The 20,012-nt window shown below is 46.2% G+C and overlaps 2 protein-coding genes and 1 long non-coding RNA gene across 5 annotated transcripts in view; 1 reads left to right on the forward strand and 2 right to left on the reverse strand.

The window, feature by feature from the left end:
* The window catches only part of LRRK1 (leucine rich repeat kinase 1), a 147,831-nt gene extending 135,590 nt beyond the window's left edge, over window positions 1-12,241 (reverse strand). Inside the window, exons 1-3 of one of the 3 annotated variants that reach the window (XM_033188819.1) lie at window positions 11,854-12,239; window positions 8,343-8,522; window positions 6,543-6,761 (exon numbers count right to left, since the gene is read on the reverse strand). In XM_033188819.1, coding sequence (XP_033044710.1) covers window positions 6,543-6,639 — 97 coding nt within the window. In that variant the 5' untranslated portion in view covers window positions 6,640-6,761; window positions 8,343-8,522; window positions 11,854-12,239. Of the gene's footprint in view, window positions 1-6,542; window positions 6,762-8,342; window positions 8,523-11,853 lie in introns of all 3 variants that reach the window. The other 2 variants (XM_033188820.1, XM_033188822.1) reach the window with 2 other exon arrangements.
* LOC117070125 lies at window positions 12,042-18,087 on the forward strand. The gene is made up of 2 exons (XR_004431775.1): window positions 12,042-13,440; window positions 15,324-18,087. It is a non-coding gene; the product is annotated as an uncharacterized LOC117070125 (long non-coding RNA).
* ALDH1A3 (aldehyde dehydrogenase 1 family member A3) overlaps window positions 14,686-20,012 on the reverse strand; it is a 36,195-nt gene continuing 30,868 nt past the window's right edge. The window contains exon 13 of the mRNA XM_033188823.1: window positions 14,686-16,587. Within this exon, the coding sequence (XP_033044714.1) occupies window positions 16,515-16,587 (73 nt within the window). The 3' untranslated portion in view covers window positions 14,686-16,514. The remainder of the gene's footprint in view (window positions 16,588-20,012) is intronic.

Below are 20,012 nucleotides of genomic sequence, written 5' to 3' on the forward strand. Positions count from 1 at the left end.
TGGCATTGGGAGTGGTGGGGTGGGAGGGCTCCATTCCCAGAGAACTAAAGAATTTCATAAAAATCCCTAGTGATGGCTCCTTCAAAGTCTGACTCAAGCAAACCAAGAGGGGTAAAAATCCTTGTCCCTCTGCACAGAGGCCTAGGGATGCCCACACGGACATCTCCCTGCTCTCAGGCTGCTGACCTCTTTATGGGGGCTAGGGCAGATGGCTGGTAAGAAAATCTTCTCTCTTGGTGGCTGAATGCATGCCAAGTGAGCCTGGGCTGCTCCCTAGCAAGCACAGAGGCCACCAGATAGGGCTACCCTGTACACCCCACATAAAGAAGGCCAAGTCAGGAGTATGGGGTAGGGGAGGCTGGGCAGGGGATGAGGACTGGGGCTCCGGTGAGCCACCACCTTCAGGCTTGGGCCACCTAGAATGGGGTGGATCAGTGGGGGTGCTCATCCATGGCAGGGTGGGGAGGCAGTAGGGGCAGCTCTCCCCGTGGACCTAGGTGTGTATGGCCTAATAATTAGCCCACAGACAGAGAAGTCAAAAAGCTATCGTGATATCTAAGTGGAACGTGTAAAGTTGCTGACGGCCTGTCAATGGGATGGCTTACTCAGCCTAAAAAGGAATCTGCAGGGAGGGCAACACATTTGCTTTTAGTGACTCCAAGAAATGGGTTAAGGGATTCCGATCTGTCTAAATGAATAAAGCCAGGCATGAGGAGAGCCCCACAGCATCCACTTCCTACCAGAGCTGTCCACAGAAAGGCATTGTTGCTAGGGAGTCAGCTCCCCATTGCTACAAGTAAGCAAGCACATTCCAGACAAGTAAATAGGAGAAGATCTAAGCCTCGGGTTAAAACGAATGTTCAAAAGCTTATCAAGGCCTGGAGCATCTGTAGCTGGGCTCTGCTTTGTGAGCGTGAAGCACAGCTGTGCTAACTGCCACCTGCATGGATGGACGCACACAGCCACATCGCCCGCCACCTGGGCCACCAATCAGCCTCCCTGTCCTTCTCCTCACTCATTAAAAGATTCCTGACCAGACGTGGCTGTGCTCCCTGGAGGGGCTGGCCTGCTCCTGCAGCCAGGCTGAAATCTCCTTTGCTGCAAGGCCCTGCCTGCCCTGTTTCCTGTGGCTCCCATGGTGTGAATACAACTCAGCATGTTCAGGCAGGACACCAACAGGAGGAACAAGTCAGAGATGTGGGCTGGCTCATCAGTGGGGATCTGTCCTTTGTAGACTTTCCTGCTGTGGCCTGACAAGAAGGCCGGCTGCCACCCTAGAGGCTCTTCCTAATTCGACCTATTTCCTACTTCTGTTTCTGGAAGGCAGGAAGAGCCCCCGCTTGAGCAAACCTCTCAGCTCCTGTATTAAGAAATTATATTTCAAATGCAGATTTGAAAAAGCCAAAGGAGAAAAAAACAAGACATTGGAAGTAGCCATGAAACAACCTGGAATTTGAAGACCTTCTGGAATGTTCCTTCTCCTCCTTTGGTCCATGCTGGGTCCGGTGGTGGGCAGGGCTCTGAGAGGTGTGTGACTGTGGCAGGGCTTTCAGGACCGAAGCGATGGCCACTCACAGAGAGCTGGGGGTGTGAGCCCCTGCCTGGGTGATGGCTGATCAAGCTCCACCCACCCTCTGCAATCCAGAAGTCTCCTCAAGTATTCTCTACCTGAATTATCTGGAAGTTTCCTGACTTCTCTACTTTCCAAGACAGCTCTCCTTGGCTGGCAGGACTGGTTTTTCCACTCTGGCTGGTGTTAGACATACTCAGAAGAATGAACATCTAATGACATGTTTGTCAAAGCAGTGGGCGCCCTGCAGCCCATGCCGAGTATCTCATTGACAGATGCTCTGTCAGCTGGCAAACTCTACGCCCATCAAAACTTTCTAGCCATTCTTCCTGCACCGCAGGCGAGCTGACTGCTGCCGGTGCTAATGAGGTGGAGATTGTCACATACCTTCCTGGGACACAATTGTGTTGCACAAACACACAGTGGGCCGCATGGCAGGATAGACACACACAGACCCCGGCCCCATACCAGCTGGGCAAAGCCCCCCACATCCAGGGGCTTTGAAAGGATTAACCATTCTAAACAAACATGAGCTGAGGTCACACAAGTCACAACAGGTAGGGGGTGTGAAAAGGCATGCCTAGTACACAAATAAAAAATTTAAAATACCATTACCCCAACATCCAAAAGTAGACACTGTGTTTTTTAAAGTGTGGGTCTTTTTCTAAAGCATACTCGGAAGTATACTAAGAACATTATTGTTTTCAAACACGTTATCTTACAGGGATTTTTAAAGCATGAGAAAACTGTCCCTATATAATTTTGAGTATCATTAATTTTCCTTCTGGCAGCCAACTTTTCTTAGCTGGAGCTGGAAATTAGGCCTGAACAGTCTGCCCTGAGTGAGGCTGGTGGATTTGGGGGGTAGGAGAGGGGAAACAGGACTCCCTATCATCCCAGGAAGTCTGGGAGAAGGTGGGATGGGACAAATCCAACTTAGGCTCTGGGGACACGCTCAGAGGGTGAGTCCTGCAGGGGTATCAGCTGCAGTCATAGTAAGTCAAGTATTCCACATTTATTCCAGAAAGACATCAAGGCAAAGAGGCCAGTGGAACCAGATCTAACTTTGGATGTAAGCACAGGAGGTTCACTGCTTAGATTCTAATCACAAATCATCAGTACTTAAATAAACAATAATTTTAAAATAACTTGCAATATTATTGTTCTGGACGCAAAAGAAGGCAAAACAAAACAAAAAGCAATGTGTAGATATCGTAGGAAACATAAACAGCAGAGATGAGCAGAGCACAGTGACTGCAATCCCAGCACACACACGTGACCACACGCCACCCTTTGAGCATTACCTGCTCCTTGGCTGTTGCATTAGTGTACATATTTATTAATACATTCTGTGAAAATGAAGTCCAACATGCAATGCATTAAAATTGGGCTTTACAGAGGGGGCACTGTAGGCTTTAATCCCTGGAATTAATAAATTCTGTCAGTGAGCTCCAGGGCTGGGGCTCACAGGCTCAGTTCTGCTGGTACCACCTGTGGGACCTTAAAACTCTGAGTATGGGTATAAATTAGTAGCTTCTCACAAGATTCCTTATGAAGATTTGGTTATTATTGTAATTCATTAATATGTAATAGAATTTTCTTAATGCTAAGCAGGGGACAGAACTTTCTCGGGCATGTCAGGCTATTTTCCTCTCCTCTTCAACACTTGGTTTTCTGTGTTAGGTCGCTGCATAAACATCTCCCTCATTCTCAGGGGTTCCCAGGGTGTCACTTCCCTGTCCTGTCTCTACTTCAAGCTCTTTGAACAGTACACAGTGAAGGCTGCTGCAGTCCCATTAGGGTCCTTGGCCCTTGTGTGTGTCCCTTGGGTTACACAGAACAGGATGGCAGGGATTCCTGAGATCCCACTGGGAAAAGAGGCCTGGGGCAGAAAAGACTTTTCTGTGCCCGCTGTTTCCCATCAGAGCAGTCAGGAGAGGACATGTGCCAACCTCAGATGCAGGCCTTTAGGGAGAATCATGGGGGGCTGGGGAGTGCCACACTTTGGTCTCTCGGAGCACCTTAACATTTTCTAGTTATCTGTCCTGCCACGAGCTTGGAGGTGGGGATGGGTTTGTCCAAAGCCCATTGCGCCATGGTCCCTGGGACCTGTAAGAATCAGTAGGGGATCCCTGGAGACCTAGAAACGCAGGCTCTCTGTGCCCCAGGCCTCCTGAATGAGATTCTGCATTTCACCAGGATCCCCAGGGGGCATGTGCACATGATAATTTGAGAAGTGCTGCTCTATGGGACTCAAACCATTTAGATGGGCTGATTCTCCACTTTAGCTACACAATAGAATCACTAGGGAACTTTTAAAAATCACCCATGCTGGCTGGGCGCCATGGCTCACTCTTGTAATCCCACCCCTTTGGGAGGCCGAGGTGGGTGGATCACTTGAGGTCAGGAATTCTAGACCAGCCTGGCCACCATGGTGAAACTTCGTCTCTACTAAAAATACAAAAATGAGCTGGGCATGGTGGTGCACACCTGTAGTACCAGCTACTCAGGAGGCTGCGGCAGGAGAATCGCTTATTTTACATTGGCTAGGATTTTACAGTTTAAAAATAGTTTAGCTTTATTTAGTTGGATTTATCTAAAACACCCTTTACGCCGATGTCTATTAGCTAGAGTCAATCGTATGGCCACAGTGGCTGGCATGAAATTGACCAACCCTAGAATAGCATAGCTTAGTTAAACTTTCATTTATTGCTAAATATTAGTCACTGCTGACGTCATATACCAACGCCTGAGCCCTATCTATCACTCTCATCGCCACTTCCCTAACAAGCGCCTACAGCACTCGGACTATTATTCTCACACTAACAGGACGACCTCGCTTTTCAACCTCAATCTACATTAATGAAAATAACCCAGCTCTACTAAACCCAATAAAACGCCTAACAATAGGCAGCTTACTTGCAGGGTTTCTTATTACCAATAATATCTCCCCTACCACACTTCCCCAACTAACAATACCTTATTACCTAAAACTGGGAGGTGGAAGTTGCAGTGAGCTGAGGCCATGCCACTGCACTCCAGCCTGAGTGACAGAGCAAGACACTGTCTTAAAAAAAAAAAAAAAAAAAGAAAAGAAAAAATTACCCATGCTTGCTCACTCACTGCCCCTCTACCCCAGGATGCTGCTCCAGTGGGTCCAGGTGGTGCCATAGCCCTGCCAGTTTGAGTCACTACCCAGTGACTCTGTGGGCCGTGGTTGAGAAGCACTCCTTTAGATCACCAACTGTTGACCAGGAAGGGGAGGGAGCAGCGCCTCCTGTGGGACTTTTTCAGATGACACAGTCACCCACCCAACAGGCCCCAAAAAGACCGAAGCTCCCGTGTCCCCACCCTCACCCCTCAGGGCTGCTAAGAGGAGCAGCAGGAGGATAAGGGAGCCTCATGTGCACTGGAAATGTGGAGGTGCTACCCCCAAATCGGGGACAGCGTTCTATCACCCATGCCACCTTGATCTCACACTAACAGAGCAAAGCCTTTCTACCACACAACTGAAAAAAGACATATGTCTAAAACAAAGAAAAAGAAAATTTACAAAGAAACAAGTTGAACACTCTGGAAAGATTTATTGCTGGACAATGTCAAGAAGCAAATTCGTCTCCCATTTCATAACGTGATGGATGTGAAAAGATACCTTCCAGAAACATCACCCTGGTCAGCTGCTGGACATTTCAGATGGAGTAAAAACACTCCAACAACTGAACAAAGTGTCTGCCAAGCCAGGTACAGTGGCCGATTGTTAGTTAACACGGTTAAGGGTACAAACATGGGCCTCTCAGACTCAACATGTTGACTCTTTCACCTGCCATAGTATGGCCTAGCATTTAAGAATGAGTGTTATAGCATTAAGACAGTGTTCAGATGGCAATTCTGTGATTTCTGAGTTGTTGACCTTGAAGTTTCCAGGCTTCTCTTACCCTCATGTTCCTCAGCTATAAAACGGAGATAAAAGTACCATGTTCCAGGTTGTCATGAGGATTTCATGGCATTATTTTGTATTTATGGCATTATTATTTTATGGATTAACAAATATTTATTAACAGTGATATCCTATTGGTCTTAAAAGTGGTACAACTGTAGTGGAAAATCTGGCAGTATGTGCCGAGAGCTTAAAGATGTTCAAGACCAATAATTCAACTTCTGTAAACCTACATTACAGAAATAACCTTGAAACCAAGTATTAAGAAATGGGAAGGAAATGCTTTGGGTGGGAGTGAATAACTAGAAGCAACCCAAATGTCCCACAGGAGAATAAGGATTAGGACAATAACTGCACATAGCACTCCCACAGAAGATGATCTTTCTTTTGGTTCTGAGTGCTGCCCAATTTATGCATCATTTTTGATCAAATTATTAAATTGTAAAAAAAAAAAATAAAATAAATGAAATGATGCTTCACTTGATCACAGGAGCTAGGTGGTGCCCTAGGTAAATGTCACTGATAGAAGGTTAAGAGAAAAAAGCAAGATACAGCATTACATGCACCTTATAAGTGCAATAAAGTCAAAACAAAGTCCCTTAAACACAGAGAAGCAGACTAGGAAAGAACATGTCAAGATGCTCATTGTGCTTATGTTTCAGATAGCGGGATTCTGGATGATTCTTTTCCCTTCTTCCTTTTTTTAAATCATTTTTTCAACTTTTCCTTAATAAACATGTATCCTTTTTATAATGAAAAAACAAAACTAAATCCCTATTCTTAAAAGTTCTTTAACCCAACATGAAGTGATGTCCCAGTTGTTAAGATCTGTGAGTCTGCAATCAATTTTGTACACGGTTCCTCAATTTTTAGAATTTAGGAATCCCAAGATACATTTTATGATGAAAGAGCTCCAAATATGGACATTTGATTTCCATTGGTTGAGAACTCCTTGTTCTTACATAGCCTAGACACCGTGCAGGATGAGCATGGCAGGTCACACCCAGGCAGGCATAAGCATGGCCCTGTCCTTACCGTTAAGCGTCTCCATGGCGTGTTCTGGACACACAGCTGACTCCTCCGGCCCCACACACCAGTACATGCTGGGTGGTCTTTGCGACATGCCAGCCATCAACCCTTACAGCAGCCAGTCTTCAAAGGCAGGTCCTGCTGTTGTCACTGCCACTGCCACTGGCCGTGGGGTGCATTAAGGCATGAACTCATAGCCATGGATGAGCAGAAAGCTTTCTTGTTCTGGTGGGTGAAAAACAATAAAATCAGAAAGCCTTTATAATTCCTGTCCTCCTCCCCTGCAAATATCTGCATGGGTTCATTGAGTTTGCCCTCTGCAACATTCCTTTTTGTAGTCCATCCATCCAGCCAAACCCATCAGGTGTGGTCAGTGGGAAGGCAGAGCTCCCCCCATCCCATCTTGATGCTGGGCTCAGGTCTTGTCTACCTGAAAAGAGTCTCAAAGAAACCCCAGACAATTGCAAAACGCATACTAGTAACTGACTCAATCATCATTCAATCAACACACACCCACTGTCACTTGCAAGGCAGCCAGGCTCTGTGTGAGGCTCAGTGGCACCAAGATGGTTAAAGGAGCCTCTTGCCCTCAGGAGCACACTCCAATGGGGGTAGGACAGATATAGTTAAGCATACTCCAATGGGGGTAGGACAGCTCTAGGACAATACAAGGCTCTCCTTTTGCCCAGGGCCAGTTCTTCTGGAAGCCAGAGGTGAGTATGTCATCCCAAAGGGGCAGTCAGGCAACAGTCCCAAAGACAGGGAATTATTACTGGTTATGAAGTCAAGTTAGTGTGAGCTTTAGCAGGAAGCTAAATGACGGAGGTTAGCAGAAGTGAGCCTCAAAAATTCTGCCCCTTTCCCAGGGGATATTTGGCAATGTCTGGAGACATTTTTGGTTGTCACAACTTGGTTGGGGGAGGGTGCTACAGGCATCTAATGGGTAGAGGTCAAGGATGCTGCTAAACATCTTACAATGCACAAGACTGTTATTTGCAGCAAAGAATTATCTGGCTCCAAAAGTTCCAAAGTGGAGTTAGACTAATCTCTGACTATGATAAACTGCTGAGACCAGGTGCTGCTCTTCTATGCTGGGCCCCCACTGAGCTTGGAGTCGCCCCCATGGGCATGGGTGTCCATCCTGGTACCATGATTGAAGGACCAGAGGGAGGGTAAGACCCATGCCCAGCTCAGGCCTGAGACGAGGTACTACCGTAAGAAATGCATGTGTGCCTACCAATGTTCTTATAGCGTATCCTATATGTAATGAAGTATGAGGTAATTAGCACCCCTTGTCTGTGTTCTCTCAGATAGACAACTCTGAAATGGGGAGTGATAGCGCAGCCAAAAATATATTTTTAAATCAAGGTTATGTAAAAATAATGCCAAAGAGAATCTGTAAAGGCAAAAGCACAGTGTGGATGTCAAAGGTGTGGATTGCCTCTGTCACATGTTAGCTGTGACCCCCCCCCAGCTGAAATTTATGTGTGTCTCAGTTTTTCACCTGTTAAAAATAGACATCCACCCTTATGCCCTGGCCCGCTGGCGGGGTTACTGTGTGAATTCAACTAAAGTAAAGTTTCTGCTGCCTCTCTGTATGACAGGGCTGGGGTGGTCATTACCTGCAGTATCAGTGTGCAGACTTGGAGGCCAGGGGGTCTCCCACCTCCCCCTAATGAACAAGATCAGAATATCAATGCTGGAGGGCAGATGCCAGCCTCACCAGTGGGTAGGTTCTAGAAGGTGCTGTGAGCAGTAGGAGGAGCACGAAGTAAGATACAGGACAAGGCTGTGGGAATTTCTCACCTAAAAGCCTAGAAATCAGGCACCTGGACCAGGTGGACTAGCCTCTTCAAGGCAGGGGAAGGCGGAGCTAGAAAAGTCAGGCTCCAGCAGCCTTGTGTATGCTGCACATGTTTCTGAGCCAAAGAGGGATGGTCGAGAGAAACCATGTGTGGGAAACACCCGTGTTTGAAGTTGGGAAGCCTGAAAAGTCGAAGGAGGAAAGGAAAAACAATCAATCTGGGCAAAATGTAGGGGATGATTAAAGCCTTATAAATAGCAAAACCTGATTTGGAAAATCAATTTGTGACAGAGAGAGGAAGAGCCAGCAAGACAGAATCTGTTTTAAAATAAAGGCTCCAAATCACACATTCACATCCAGAAACTGAGAAGCACAGTTGCCATCTGCTTTCAGACACCTCTCCAAAACAGTACCACACATAACCAACAGCATTTCAAAAATCCAAATGCTAGACATTCTTCCTGAAAACAGAAGTGTCTTACCATACAATGTTTTTAAGTTTAAAAAAAAAATCTTAAAATTATTTCAGGCTAACCCTCACCCAGCACATTTTGTTCCCCTTTTTATTTTCAGTTTCCTTTTGAAAATCACTTTACCAGTGGAAGATTTTGCCCCTGGAGCAGTTTTAAAATTCTAATTAGTATTTTGGCTTATATTCTAAGGTAGAAGTTTTAAGATGAGGTAATTCAAATTTTGCTCAATCTTTGCCCTCAAATGGATCTTTACTTCCTCCTGCTTCTTTTGGGTTCAGATCAGTGCCAACAAATGATGGTTACAAGTTACATGTTTTCATTATACACCCTAAAGAGGACATCAAGAGGTTTTCTGCACTAATGATGGTTTAAATGATTTTTCAAAACCTCATCAATTTCCTTTTGCCAACTATTTATACCTGTGTAAATGAATAAACCTAAATATTTAATGGAAAAGAAAATAGCTGGGTGTGGTAGCTCACACTTGTAATCCCAGCACTTTGGGAGGCTGAGGCAGGTGGATCACTTGAGGTCAGGAGTTCGAGATCAGTCTGGCCAACATAGTGAAAACCCATCTCTACTAAAACTACAAAAATTAGCTGGGTGTGGTGGTGGGCACCTGTAATCCCAGCTATATGGGAGGCTGAGGCATGAGAATCATTTGAACTCAGGGAGGCGGAGGTTGCAGTGAGCCAAGATTGTGCCACTGCACTCCAGCCTGGGTGATAGAGCAAGACTCTAGAGAAAAGAAAAGAGAGGAACCTGTCATTCATTCTACAAATGTCTTACTGAGTTCTTTCTATAAAGATGGAACTTCATGAGTTTGTGAAGCTGGTGGGGGAGCAGACAGCTAAGTAATTGCTATAAAGTTTCTGACAGCAGAGAAACCCAGGTATTTTAAGAGGCTTGGGAAGGACTGTCGATATTGAAGAGTTAGAAGATCCTTGTAAGCAAAGCATGCTAGACATGCTCATTCATATCACCCAGCTCCTTTCTGAATGAAAATCCTGGTCAAAATGGTTAGCCCATGAGTCTAGAAATCTCTTGAGTGCTATTTGCATCCCTTACTAACGCTGGCTTGCCAACAAAATGTGTTTAATGGATTTGTGGGAATCAAAATATCTTGGAGCTGCAGGCCAGAGAAATATGTTGTTCTCAATCTCAGATGAGCACAAAAAGGCTGGTGGACAGAAATGTTCCATGAGTCTGAAACCACTTAACTAACTCCATGAGTTAGTTAAGGTTGTCCATTCCCTGTCTAATCACTCTACCACCATGCAGAGGGTGACTCCCTGTACAGTTATGGGAATGAGGGCGCCGCAGTAAGCAAGACAGACCAGTCTCTGACCTCAGCAGCTCCAGTGGAGACCACAAGGTAATTAAGGAGAAATTAAACAGATAAAGAAGGAGTACAGAGTGGGGACTGTGGGGAGGCTGCAGAGTGAGGGATGTGAGAGAGAGTGTGGGTTTTAAGAGGGTGACCAGGGAAGGCTTTCTGAGGCTATGTGAAGAGTCGGGAGGCAGCAGTGCAGGGGCCTAGTGCTGGACAGTGAGCTCAGTCAGGGTGACTGGGGACAATGGCCTGGTGGTCTGAGATAGCAGAGGCTGGATCTGCTGGGGGTGTGAGGGGAAGGAGGTCTCCTGGATTGCATGCCAATTGCAAGGAGAAGCTACTGAAGGATTCCATACAGAGGACTGATATAGTCCGATTTACCCATTTAAACACACACATGCACACACACACACACACACACACACGCTGCTATATAGAGAATGGCGGGGGGGGGGGGGGCGGACTGCAATCCTACAGTAAAGAGATGCTGGTACCCAGGACAAGGGGTGGGGGACATAAGAAAAAAGGGGACAGACCAGGACACATTTTAGACATAGATTCAACAGACTGAATGTTTTTGATCTGAGCATCTGAGTTGATTGTGAGGTCACTCCCTGAGACATTGACATTTGGGAGAGGGAAAGGTTTGGCTGACAGCAAAACTTCCTTTAGGAACAAATTAGGTGTGAGGTTAGTTTGTTATACTATTTTCTCTTTCAGGACATAGGCACAGATGAAGAAAATCAAATCATAAAAGACATTTAACGTTAATATTTTCCAAAATTGTGCATGTTCTAGCTGTCCCTTTAATGTCTGGGCATTTTGATACCCTGCGAGTGAGTGGTAAACTCTAAAATTAGTGTATATGGTGAGAGGTTTGCTAAAAGCTATATGCCCCTGTTTCTCTACCTGTTGCAGGGGATGTGTTTGTGGGAGAAAAATTTCGTGACCTCAAACTGTGAAGGGGTAGGTTGAGATGGCCACAGGGGTCTTTAAATTCTCCACCATCGTCTCCCCGCTGACCCTGGCCTTACTAGGCTTCCTCGCCTGCGTCCCTGCCTGCCAGGAAGGTCCCATGTAGGTTGCAGAGACCATGGCAGACATAGCAGTTGTATCTGTACCAGCCAGAGATACCCGGGCAAGAAGCATAACCCAGACATTGAGGAGGGTGAAGCCTCGCTGGGCCACCTCGCAACACCAGGAAGCCCTGGAGCAGTGAGAGACTCCTGGGCTGTCTCTTGCCAACACCCTGGCACAGGCACAACCGCGCACTCACACTCCGCCCGCTCCCAGTTAAAGGACCGGGTTTTCTCCAAAGGGAAAGGAAATATATGGACGCCCTGGTGTATTTCCCTGCTTGTGTTTCTTGCCTCTGCTTCCCAGCGTTCCCGACCCTGTCCCATACAGGGTTTCGGGGTTCCCCGCTCGGGCCCGCACACCCCCCTACCACAGGCTGGCTGGGCTACGGGCGTGGCGGGAGGCAGCGGGGACGTGAGACTGGGGGTCACCCCACACGCTCTCCGCGCCCCTCGGGCTGCGGCCCCTGGGCAACGGCCACCCATGCCCGACCATGCGGCCGCCTGGAGCGCAGGCCTGCGGCAGGCAGAGGCCAGGGCTCCCGCGGACGCGGGCGCGGGCTCCGGATTCCCGGGCCGGCCGCAGGAGGCAGCCAGGCCCCTGGGGGGCACGGGGAGAAACAGCACTTACCTGCGGCAGCGGCGGGGCCCGGGTACGGACGCTCCGGGACGCGGGGCCGGGCGGACACTGGCGGGCCGGGGCCTGGCCGTCCCACCGCCGTCTGCCCCCCGCGCCTCGGGCCGCGCGCGGGGGCCGGGCCCAGACGCACTTCCTCAATCCTGAGGCCGGCGGGCGGGCGGGGAGGGCGAGTGGCGCGAAGAGCTCGCAGAGCAAGGCCGCCGCCAGCTCTCCCCGGAATGGTTTCGAGGCGTCCCCTCGGTGGCCGCCTCAGTTTCCCTAGCCGTAAAACGCGGGCGATCGCGCTCAACCCCCGTGCCCCTGGAGACGCCAGGGTCCGCGGGCCCTTCTAGTACCAGGTCTCTCCCTCAGGTTCGGGCACCCGGCTCCCTCCACGCGGGGCAAGCGCGGCGATGAGATTGGTCTGTGCTGCGCCCAGCCCCGCTTTCACTATCCCTCTGCTCTAGTGGCAGCAAAATCAGCAGATCAGCCCCTAACCTACATGTGGCCCATACACTCCGGCCATAAAAATTAAAAAGACAGGGAATATTCATTTGTGTACAGTTCTTTCCAGGGCAATACAGAAATATGTAGTTCTAAAGCGTTGACGATTTGCAGTTTGCACATCCTCCATCACACGGATTTTACTAATTCAATTATGGATGTATGCAGAGAATTTGCTGTTTGGTGAATCATTTTTAATTGTCGGCTTTGGGGGGAATATATAAAACATGGAATATTGGTAATTTATCGTGTTTCAACCTTTCATAAAGGTGTCAATCAGGCTGCTGAGGCTAATATATAAACGCAGACCATAAAGATCCGCGTCCACGCTGCAGGAGGGCCTCACACTGAGCTCCACGTGTCGACCCAGGGAGAAGGCCTGCTCAGGAAAAGCAGGGGGTTCCACCCCCTGCAGGACCAGCACCCTAGGCTCCTCTCCTGAAATGTTATGACTCGCATATTCCCAGGATTTAGCGCAAATCTCCCCCACCCTCACTGACATTTCACAGAACCCGGGGAAGCTACAGGGCTCCTACAGGACCTCAGGGACACCGCGGGACCGTTCCTTGAGCGGCTTCTTGGGTCCCTGGTTGGCGAAGGGACCACCGAGTAGCTCTGCTCTGCTCCGGGGAGGCTGCTCCTGCCACTGGACGAGTTTCCAAAAGGGTGAGCGCAGTTCTGCAATCCTGTTCTCACCCCTGAGGGCCTCACACCAGTTTGCAGGAGCCAGCAGTGTGATTACTACAGATAAGTTCCCAACAGTTTGCAGGGCGTGGTGTCCTCAGTGCTGAGAGAGCCCTGCGACGGAGGCGCAGCTCCTCCAGGGCCCGCAGCCCCGCCACCTGGCGCCACCGCGAGGGAGCGCAGGCCCAGGGCCCGGGCAGCCGCTGGAGGGGACGCGGCTGAGTAAGACGGGGCACCTCCACTTCCCTTCTAAATGAGCTTGGCAATAGGCTAGGAAATGTCCCCAATGTAGAAAACAGCAGGAACATTTGACACGCGGATGATCTGTGTTGAGCCCATTATATTCCCAGCATTTAATTCTAGCCATTAGGCATGCGTTAGCCACAACTTCTCATAGGAAGATTATTGCAGGTAAGTTAAGATTCCTTTCCACTTCTTCCTAAGGCTGGCTGACCCATGGTTCTCTAGCTTTTGCTGGTATTCCCATCCGGATTCTCAGCACCCTAGGTTGGAATGACCCCTCCTGAGGGGGGTGGTCAGCTGGAAGCCACCTCCTTGAACTGACTTTTCTCTCTTTTTGAAGGCACAGTGGCTGAGAGTTCCTTCTGTGTTTTCTGGTTGTTTTCTTCAGCCCAGTTCGCAGTTTCCTCAGACAGTCTTCCTTGAACAACTTCCTAAACGCCCTTCATGAACCCCTTTCAAGCTCATATCTAGGAACAAGGAGCAAAGCTTCATCCACCAGCAGGAGAAGCTAGGACATCCCAAAGGGTCCACTTCTAGAGAGTGTGCCAACCCCCACACGCACACCAGGCACACAAATGCATGTGTGCACACGCACACTACACCCTCCAATTGTCCCCAGAATGGCTCCTTTCAGGGAGTCACATTCCAGGACACCAAATGAGGGAAAATTTCCTTCTCCTATAGTTTTCTGCTTGCATTTGGATTGAGAAATAGGATGTCTCTAAATAATGTGTCTAAATTCTCTTAACGTAAGTGCGTATGTTACGAGAGATCTGATGCCAGCCTCCCTTAAGTTTTTTGTTAAAGAGGTGGTGCTTTGCCACCCATGTCAAAGTGATCTCGGCTTTCTACATCAAATGCACAGGTTAGGCTTCAAGAACATACCCCAGTACCAGCAATGATCTTGATCCAGTGTCAGTGTCAGCTCACAACGTGGTGATTGAGGCTTCTTGGTTAGAAGCTTTAGAAACTTGAGGTCAGTGAAACCCAAACTGATCCTTTCTCTAGATCCTCAGAGGAAAAGGTGACAAAAACAGACACTTGTGCTCACAGTCAGGGGCACAATGCTGTCCATTAATCCTCATGCAGTCCTCCCCACCATTTCCCTCACTGACATCATCACCACTTTATGATAAACGGAGACTCAGGCAGCTTAGATGACAGCCGAAACTCAGTCAGCTATGATGTGGAACCTCTGAGGCCCAGCTCCTTGCTTGGTCAACCCGAGCCCAAAGAAATGGGTTTCAAAGTCAGGCAAAGCACTAGGCCCAGTTGACAGAGTAAATGTAATTTTATGCTTACATTATTGATCCTGCTTTAATATCAACCATTTTGTACGGGTCTCAGAAAGAGAAAGGCCTGCCACAGAATTCAAATGAGTTTGATCTTTAAATGAAAAAGCATAATGTTTCCCAAATATCCAAGTTTATTTTATCATTTTCGCATTGTGGAACACGATCTGCAGTTAGGATCAGAATTCCCAGGCCTATAGATTTTTAAATCACACCACAGGGGTAAACCTTAAAAGAAGTGAAACCTAACACTATATATATTTCCATTTCTAAATACAGTATATTACAGAAGGTTAAATATACCACCTCTGTGTACTTACAACTATAAAAAGATACATTAACTATACCAATTATAAATAATGTAGCATTTCATATTAAAGACATTATTGTACAATGAGAGAATAGGAACCCTCTAACGTGTCACTATCAAGGTTAGTGTCTATAGCTACTTGACATAAAATACTGAAAATTCAGTGTATGAAGTCAAATCCTGATTTAACAAGTTATTGGTAGTGTGAGTGATAAGTGTTAGCTGATGAAGGGAAAGTAAATGTGGTAATTTGTATCTCTGACAAGGGTGATAGGCCCATTTTATACATGGTTTTCCTTATACACACACTGGTTCTGATATGGGGCCTCATTTTGTTATTGCCCTCTCCAATTTAATTTGCAAACTTAAGCACCACTTTCCCAATTAGGAAAGTACTAGTTAGTAGCCATAAAAGTATCCAAATAATACATTTGTTTTTGTATTTGAAGCTACATGGGAACACTTTCAGTTTCCCAAGTTAAAACATGAAATTGCACATCATCATTTGGATACCTAAAAAGGAAAAGAAAAAGTCACATCTGCCAGTGAAATACTCAGGCCACTTGGATGAAGACCCAGGTCCTCCATAGAATCCAGGTGTTATTTACTAACTAATCAGAAATTAACATCAAAATAGGACTTAAAAATAACAAGGCTGTGTTATAACAGCAGTCTTTCCAGTTGTGTATGCTTTACTAATCTAAAATGGGTAACAGAACTTGAGAAAAGGAAGACTATATAGACTTATCGTAAGCCATTAGTGAACATGATAGAAATGCATAATTTGTTAAAGCGAATTACGGCTTTGATTTGTCAAATGAGGGGGTTAATTATCCTGGGATTTGCTATGCTGTTGTGGTGTTAGAATATCGGATCTTTAGCAGCAAAGGTAATATCAACAATATTTTCTGCTTAAGAAAGTGCCTTGGTTAAGGTATCATTTTTGACTAAGCTCTCTGGGCTATTGATTCTGTCCTATTCCAAAGGCAGTATTGGTTTGAAGCTGAATCTCACGGTCAATGTCAATATGCAATCCACAAAGACCCTGACATCCTTCCACGGTATGCACTTCCCAAAAGTTTCTCACCGTGAAATCCTTTTTTTTTTTTTAAACAAACAAACAAAAAACCAAAACGTACTGTGAGTCCTTTCCCATGGATTGGTCCCACTTTTATCTCGGAAAGAGGCGTGGCTTGCTCTACGAGCAGGTCCACCCTGAGGAGACCACAGGTGCAAGAGCCCTGCTTGCAGAACACGCAGGGGGGTTTTCCCACATTCTTACTGGAGTCAGATTCGGCAAAGCATTTTAAGCAATGGCTGGACACTTCAAATACCACTCCCTGTTAACAACGCCCTGAGTATCTCACTGTCTCCGGGATCTGGGTTAAAGGGAAAAACAGAAATGGCCAACAGCTCCCTCCCAAGGCAGGACTGCGATTTCACAGACAACATATAGGCATCCCCAGCTAGGTGAATTAACAGGAGAGTGAGAGGAAAACAGCAATCATTCAACTCCAGGTGATGTAAAGCCTCCAGAAGACTGTGTACGGGGAAGGTCAGACATGTCATTTTTTTCTCCAGCATGTTTCATCTGCCACATTCCCCTGTCTGATGTTTGAAGAAGGAGCCCCGCCTTTCCTTCAGGGATTCTTGTCGCCAAGTTTGATGGTGACAGTTTTCACTTCTGTGTATTCGGCCAAAGCATATTCACCTCTGTGATCACAGAAAAGAGGAACATTCAAAATGGGCACGTCCCTTAGCCATTGTGTAGAAACTGTTCTGATGCTTCATCATTCCATCAGGCCACTGGAGGCTTATGCAAAAGGTCAAAATGTGACGACTTCATGGAATAATAGCCAGGACTATAACACCACTAGTAAGTGTTAGTAGCTGCATATGTGACTTAAATGTAAATATCAAGGTTTTCTCGTGTGTGATGCTTTTGAAATAGCCAGGACTAATGGCTTACCTTTGGAGAATAAAGGAGATTTAAAAAAAAATAAAGAGGTGAATTCCCTGGGATGGCAATAGAGAGCAAAAAGAGAGGGCCTGGTGGACGGTGGGGTGAGTGTGAACAAGGGAAGAGCAGAAATTACACTGGGTTTATAACTTTTAGATGGCAATTGGGAGCTGCTTGAAGAGGAGACAGAAGAGGCAGAGGCCCAAAGCCATTGGCTGGGGATGTGGCCAGAGGACCAGAGGGAAGAACACTAAGTGCCTGAAGTTGACCTCAGAGTGCACAGCTGGGGACCAGTTGTCAGACAGTGAGGCCAGCCTAGGGAGTGTGAGGGAAGCAGACATTAGCACAGACTGGACACGGGGAGTCCACAGCCTTTGGGTTTACATCCTTGATGTAGTTCCTTTCTTTAAATGTTGCAGGGCTCAGGTGATCCTTCCCTGGCACCATGGTCTGTCTTCAGGGTAGCTTCCCTTCCAAGACCCGAGAGGCAGCTTTGGAGAGATTTAAATCCCTCTAAATGCTTGATCTGCTGTCAGGTGAAGAAAAATGTGTGCTTGTTTAGGAAGAGATGAAGCTAGAGGTGGCCACTGGAGTCTCTGTAGTTAAAAACACCTGTGACAGAATCCCATCTCCTCCCTTAGACCAATGATTCTCAAAGTGTGGTCCCCAGACCAGCAACATCAGCCTCACCTCTGAACTTGCTAGCAATGCAGATTCTCAGGCCTCCCCCAGCTCTACTATGGTAGGCAGAATAAGGATCTCCCCAAAGGTATCCACAATCAGATCCCCCAAGCCTGTGAATACGTTAGGCTACGTGGTGAAGAATTAATGTTGCAGATGGAATTCAAGTTACTAATCAATTGACTTTACAAGAGGGAGACTATCCTGGATCATCCAGGTAAGATCCAGTGTAATCACAAGGGTTCCTAAAACTGGCAGAAGAAGAGGCAGAGCAAAATGAGATTACAGAAACAGGTTCAGAGATGCAGCAGTGCTGGCTTTGAAGACAGAGGATGGGGCCACCAGCCTAGGAATATCAGCAGCCTCTAGAGGATGGAAAAGGCAAGGAAGCAGATTCTTTCCTGAGAACCTCCAAAAAGGAATGCAGCCCTTGATTTTAGCTTAGGGAGACCTGTGTCAGATTTTTATCCTACAGAACTGTAAGATAATAGATTTATGTTATTTAAGCCACTGATGTTATGGTAACTTCTTGTAGGAGCAATAAAAAACTAATAAACGTACTGAATCAGAAACTCTGTGATGGGGCCCAGACATCTGTATTTTAACAAGTTATCCAAGTGATTCTGATGCATACTCAAGTTGAAGAACCACTGGCTTAGAACTATGTTGCTTAGGTAAGTTCTTTGCCTTCCCTGAGCCTCAACTTCATCAACTATCAAATGGGAATACCATCACCTCCTTGTAATTATAACAATTACAGATAATCATATAGAGCACCTACCATGTGTTAGGCAGAAAATGAATGGTAGGTGCCATTGAGATTTTTAGGTCATTTCCTAAAACAAATCGTTGCAGAACCCATGAAAATAAGTGAATTATTTTATAATCTTTTCTAAATATAACACAAAATATAAAAGCCATAAACAGAACACTAAATTCTACTTTTGTAGAGCAAAGACTCCATCAAAACTCCCAAATGACAAACTAGAAAAAAAAAATTTACAACACTGTATGAAGATCAGAGTGTGATTTTCCTTAATATACAAAGAGCTCTTGCAAACCAACAAGAAAAACACAAATAACCAAATGGAAAAATCAACAAAGGACAGGAACAGTTAGTTTGCAGAAAAAGAAATACGAATTACCAATAAGTGTAAAAATGGTGCTCAACGCCATCATGATTAAAGAAATGTTACCAAAACAGTGGTAAGCCCATTTTTCATGTGGCAGATTACTCAATTTTAGGAATTTATTCTGAAAACAATCTCCCACAAGTGCATAAAGATGTATACACAAGGAAGTACATTAGCATGGTTTGTAATAGCAAAACCCCTTGGAAATACACAAAAGTTCCTCATAGAAGATCATCAATAAAAAGAATGGAAGGATATCCAAAACCCAGTCTCAATAACAAAATGTGGCTTGCTCCCATTTCATTTGAAAACAGAAAAGAACACACATATATAAATCCACTGTATGCAAATAAAATGCACAATACACTTTAAAAAGTGAGAATATAATGTCGCTTTGTAAAAATTCAAAGCCAATGATTTCTCAAGTTAGTAAAGAAAAGAAAACAAAGTGATAAAATCAGATTGAATTAACACATAACTGACACATACAGTAGTAGTAAAGAATTCCTTTAAGAATAAATACATAGCTCTTCTCATTTTTTCTATTTCTGAAGTTGCTGTCCTGGTTCAAATTCTTGCTGCTCTTATTGAACCCAGTGGAACACCTCCTAAATGGATTCTCAGCCAGTCTCATCCACTTTGGAGTTCAAAGCTATCCATGAGCCCAGCCTTACTCCTATTAAACCTCACCAGAATGTCAGGAGGCACAGGGACTGGTGGCTGTGCTGTTCACTGCAATATGCTCAGAGCCTAGCATCCTGCCTGGTGAATCAAAGATACTCAAGAAATATTTGCCAAGCGAGTAAAAGAATGAATGAGCAAATGAATGATGAAACAACGTTTATCTCTAACAAATTGGATTGAAGGTCAGGGAGCGAAGCCTTGACTTTCCATATCTCTATTGTGTAGATTTTTTGGTTACTGTATCATTTTTATTAAGAAGAAAGGCGCCCAGGAGGAAGAGGAATTTCAGGCTCCATCCTGAGACCCGCACAGAAACAGCTCCCGGAGGGACCCGTGGGTGGGCGGCCAGAAGCCAGCCCAGTCCAGGTGGCCAGGGACGGGGAAAACCATGGAATCCCCCGCACGACGCTCCAGCATTAAAAAAGGGGAACTTCTCACAACATGAAGACATTAATTAGAGACAACTGAAAACAGAAATTGGTTTTCCAGGCAGTTTCTAGGCTCCTTGTGAATTATTTTTAAATATTTTATCAAAAGCCTTGAGAAAATATAGGCCAAGGGTCTAAAAACCAGACATTCAAAAAAGTCCCGATGGTGGCTAACTGGCAGGAGGATACATGGGCTGTGTTCAGTGAGTCCTCCCTGAGCCCTGCTCTGTGCCAGGCGAGGGGGTGTTAAGG

The sequence above is a fragment of the Trachypithecus francoisi genome, unplaced genomic scaffold (assembly GCF_009764315.1).
Source record: "Trachypithecus francoisi isolate TF-2019V2 unplaced genomic scaffold, Tfra_2.0 Lachesis_group3, whole genome shotgun sequence".
NCBI lineage: Eukaryota > Metazoa > Chordata > Mammalia > Primates > Cercopithecidae > Trachypithecus > Trachypithecus francoisi.